The sequence below is a fragment of the Anolis sagrei genome, chromosome 6 (assembly GCF_037176765.1).
Source record: "Anolis sagrei isolate rAnoSag1 chromosome 6, rAnoSag1.mat, whole genome shotgun sequence".
Taxonomy (NCBI): Eukaryota; Metazoa; Chordata; class Lepidosauria; order Squamata; family Dactyloidae; genus Anolis; species Anolis sagrei.
Window position 1 is genome coordinate 16,873,594 of NC_090026.1, and position 4,589 is coordinate 16,878,182.

Here is a 4,589-nt window from a genome sequence, read left to right on the forward strand (position 1 = left end):
TTCCACTTCCAATTTTTATACAGCTCTATGGTGGGCTATATGCATTTCTGGGTTTTGCTTTCTATAGCATTTGGGATGTGCCTCCAGAGCTAGGGGGGCATATTATTTCACACAATACTGGGGAAATGTTGTTGTTGTTTATCCGTTCATTCGCTTCTGACTCTTTGTGACCTCATGGACCAGCCCATGCCAGACTTCCCTGTCAGCCATCGCCACTCCCAGCTCTTTCAAGGTCAAGCCCGTCACTTCAAATGTTAGCCCATTAATTATTGATCTACAACTCCCATACTTCACCATTGGGTTGTGGACTCATGGGAATCCAACACTGTCTGAAAAATTATTTTAGTTATAATTTATTACTATTACCCAACAATCCAAAAGAGAAATGTATTTTCTGGCCATGACAAAGAAGTAGCAGTTCTTGATCCCTGGGGCCAGAATGGGATAGCTATAGCTTTCAGATGTTGGACACTAACTCAAATAATTTTGAGCTGTTTAGTCATGGACCCAGGATCCAGCCAAGTGGGGCAGTAAATTCAATTTTAGTTTTAGCCCAAGTTGTAAAAGAGTTGCCCAAGGTGCTGAACCCTATTCTGGGAAAATTTGGTTCTTCTCCCAAATGCCCTGAATAGATTAAGCCCCTTACATTCAGACTAAAACTTGGATTCATTATCCTCATTGACATGAGAACCATAGACCATCATTTCTTAAAATAATCAAGGGACTAGAGCAGGCATGGGCAAACTTGAACCCGCCAGGTGTTTTGGATGTCAATTCTCACAATTTCTGGCTGCATGTGAACAATTTCAACAGAAAGGAGGAAGCCATGAACATGAACAAAATTTGGCTACCACAATTAAAATCTCTAAAAGCAAATAAAGAGCAACACTAAAAAAAAAAAGGGGGGGGGGATTCCAGACTGGAAACAATTAGGGCCAGCCAACACCTCACACACTGAGTGGCCTATACATTCCTAGAGAGATTATATTAAGCAAATAATTAAATCCTCAAAAGTTAAATCCACAAATATGCACATTCACACCCTCTCCAAACTGCTACTTTATTGCATTCACTACACACACACATACATACATACACACACACACACACACACACACACGTGTGTGTGTGTGAGTTGCTTATCAGAGAAATCAAGGATATATATATATATATATATATATATATATATATATCACCTTGATTTCTCTAATAAACAACATTTCAATTTGTCCTCAATCCCACATTCTAATGTCCAACTTTTTGGCTTCCCACATATATAAAGCTGACTCCTGTGTGAAACGGATGCTAGACAGATCTTTGATCGGACAAGACTTTCTCTGACCTTTTGCTCTTGCCAAACCCTTTTCTAGGATGTCTGGCTTCACACTGCTCATGCTGCTCTTTGTGGGAAGCACCATTACTTCTGGTAAGTGGTCATCATTTCTCAGTTTATTGAACTAATATTACAACTTCTTGCTAAAAATGCAATGTGGCCAAATCCCAACAGTGTTGGCCACAGAAACTGGCTTTTGGGAGTATAGAGAAATGCCATTGTATGCATCACATTCAACTCTTTATTGCCTTTTTCAGCATACATTCTGCCGCTCTCAGACTCTTCCTATTCTGGTGAATTTGGAGGAAGCGGAGGGAAACGCTTTTCGCAAGCCGGAAACCAGATGGATGGACCTATCACTGCCTTTAGGATCCGGACAAATAAATACTACATTGTGGGGTGAGTGTGTGATGACCCTATGGGATCTTGGGAGAAGTAGCTTTTAAAAAATCTGCTAGAGAGATCTAGGCCACTTCCTTAAACTACAATACTTGAACTCTCCAGTTAATGTCCAAATGGTTTCCCAAACTACAACTTCCAGAATTCTTGATGTGGAGAAAGTGGAAGGAGGTAAATTTTGCTTCCTCTCTCATGTTCTTACAGTAAGCCAAGCTGAATAATTGAAGGTGCAAGGTATATAAAAGACATAAAAGCATAGCTTCAGTACCTGGATAGTTCCCAAACCCAGAGCAGCTATGCAATAAAACAGAGAGGTCAAATGCTCTACATCAGTGTTTCTCAACTTTCCTAATGCTGCGACCCCTTAATACAGTTCTTCATGTTATGGTGACACACACACACCCCTGCCAACCATTACATTATTTTCGTTGCTACTTCATAACTGTAATTTTGCTATGGTTATGAATCACAATGTAAATATCGGATATGCAGGATGTATTTTCATTCACTGGACTAAATTTGGCCCAAACACCCGAAACGCCCAAATTTGAATACTGGTGGTGTGGGAGGGGGATTTATTTTGTCATTTGGGAGTTGTAGTTGCTGGGATTTATAGTTCACCTACAATCAAAGCACATTCTGAACTTCACCAACAATGGAAGTAAACCAAACTTGGCACAAAGAACTCCCATGACCAGTAGAAAATACTGGTGGGGGTTGGTGGCCATTTAGCTTATGTTTCGGAGTTGTAGTTCACCTACATCAAGAGAGCACTGTGGACTCAAACAATTGATCAAACTTAGCATGGATACTCAATATGCCCAAATGTGAACACTGCTGGAGTTTGGGGAAAATAGATCTCCACATTTGGGAGTTGTAGTTGCTGGGATTTATAGTTCACCTACAATCAAAGAGCATTCTGAACCCCACCAACAATAGAATTGGGCCAAACTTCCCACACAGAACCCCCATGACCAACAGAAAATGCTGTGTTTTCTGATAGTCTTTGGCAACCCCTCTGAAACCCCCTTGCAACTCCCCCAGGGGTCCTGACCCCAAGGTTGAGAGCCACCAGCCACCTCTGCATTGCGCTACTTCATGGCCCCTTAGGAAGGGTACAAGGAGGCTAGAAAAGAATATTATTTGAGCTGCTTGCTCTGCTTTCCTCCTTTTCTGCATGTTTTTTTGCACATGAACTAATTTAACTCTGATCCCTTTGTCTAATTCCAGCCTCCAGTTCCGCTACTGTCGCCAGTGGAGTGACTTTGTGGGTGGCACTGATGGGGAGACTGAGGAAATCTTCCTGTATGACGATGAGGCCATCATCCAAATCACTGGAAGATACAACAGCTACCTCCAGAATCTTGTGTTCATCACCAACCAAGGGCGCAGCTTTGTTTTTGGAGCCTACAACGGCTATAGCTATCACGGCTATTATGGCTTTACCTTCAATGCAGTTCCACTTTATAGACATGCAGTCTTACGTTACATCAGTGGCCGGGCTGCTTCTTACATAGATGCCTTGAGTTTCCACTGGGGTAAACAGCACAAGAAAGCTAAGAAGTGTAGGAATCCCACAGCGGATCAGAGGAAATGAAACCCAAGTTATTCATTTTCACTGAAAGAGAGGCAAAGCAAGCCAAGGGTGTGCTATATGTGCAGGCAATGCTTTGAGCTTTTGCTATGTGCCACTAATAAGCTATATCAGGGGTGGGCAGATAGTGATATTCCAAAATAGAGGGGAATGGTGGTTTGGCCCATCTGTATGGGGGACACTGGGATGCCTGCCCCAGATTAGATGCATCACCTCAGTAGCTAAGAAGACCTTGTTGCCTAGTCTGCCATTTCTAATGTGTCTTCTTTTATCAGGCAACTTTTTTCCACCTCCCCATCCACCAAACCACGTGGTCTTTCTCCACCCTCTTTTCCATCCATCCACAGCCCATCACTTCTTCCAGCACAATGTAATTCCCTCTTTTCTTAGTCAACTGAATCAACCAACATCTGCCCCCCAAAAAATCTGTTTCTTCAGAGCTCTCTCTCTCTCTAAGTGCTGAGCAATAGTTTGTTGGCAAGCAGTATCAACCCAATAAAAGCATATTTGAAACAAACTACCAGTCATTTCTTTATTGACTATTCACTTTGCAGAAAACATTACTGTGTGAACAAAGATCTTACCACTCTGGGACTTGAAGAACATCTGTCATTAACTTTGAAGGCTAACTCTATGATTTCTGGAGGTATGCTACAGTTCTGGCCCAGCTTACTTAGAATCATAGAATCATAGAATCCTAGAGTTGGAAGAGACCTCATGGGCCATCCAGTCCAACCCCCTGCCAAGAAGCAGGAATATTGCATTCAAAGCACCCCTGACAAATGGCCATCCAGCCCCTGTTTTAAAAGCTTCCAAAGAAGGAGCCTCCACCATACTCCAGGGCAGAGAGTTCCACTGCTTGTCTGAACGCATCTCCTTCTACGTCCCACTTTGCAGTTTAAGATCATCCGGGGAGACCCTGCTCTTGCTCCCGCCAGCGTCACAAATACGTCTGGCAGGGACGAGAGACAGGGCCTTCTCGGCTGTAGCCCCCCCCACCTGTGGGGGGGCTTCCCAACGAGGTAAGATTGGCTTCATCCCTCCTGAATTTTAGGAAGAAATTGAAGTCATGGTTCCAGGACCAGGATTTTGGACAGCAGACATAAATAGCACTTTGGATATTGAATTCAACTGGAATGGTGATATGGCAGTTATTACTGTTTTTATTGTTTTAATTAATGTTCTATTTAATGTTTTAATTGTTATTATATTGCTTTGTTATATGTAGTGGCATCAAATTGTGCCAAATGTAAGCTGTCCTGA

General features: G+C 42.5%; 1 protein-coding gene across 1 annotated transcript; it reads left to right on the plus strand.

Moving 5' to 3' along the window:
• Nucleotides 1-1,285: 1,285 nt before the first annotated feature.
• On the plus strand, nt 1,286-3,629 carry LOC132779365 (zymogen granule membrane protein 16-like). The gene is made up of 3 exons (XM_060783057.2): nt 1,286-1,426; nt 1,591-1,732; nt 2,963-3,629. The coding sequence occupies exons 1-3, from the start codon at nt 1,372-1,374 to the stop codon at nt 3,327-3,329; spliced, it is 564 nt and encodes a 187-aa protein (XP_060639040.2). The 5' UTR covers nt 1,286-1,371; the 3' UTR covers nt 3,330-3,629.
• The last annotated feature ends 960 nt before the right edge of the window (nt 3,630-4,589 follow it).

What these genes read in the sequence shown, in the direction of transcription:
- LOC132779365 (XM_060783057.2), top strand. Translation starts at nt 1,372, where the DNA reads ATGTCTGGCTTCACACTGCTCATGCTGCTCTTTGTGGGAAGCACCATT. An exon ending in GGGAAGCACCATTACTTCTG is followed by an intron (nt 1,427 to 1,590) that starts GTAAGTGGTCAT and finishes TGCCTTTTTCAG; the next exon opens with CATACATTCTGCCGCTCTCA. An exon ending in AATAAATACTACATTGTGGG is followed by an intron (nt 1,733 to 2,962) that starts GTGAGTGTGTGA and finishes GTCTAATTCCAG; the next exon opens with CCTCCAGTTCCGCTACTGTC.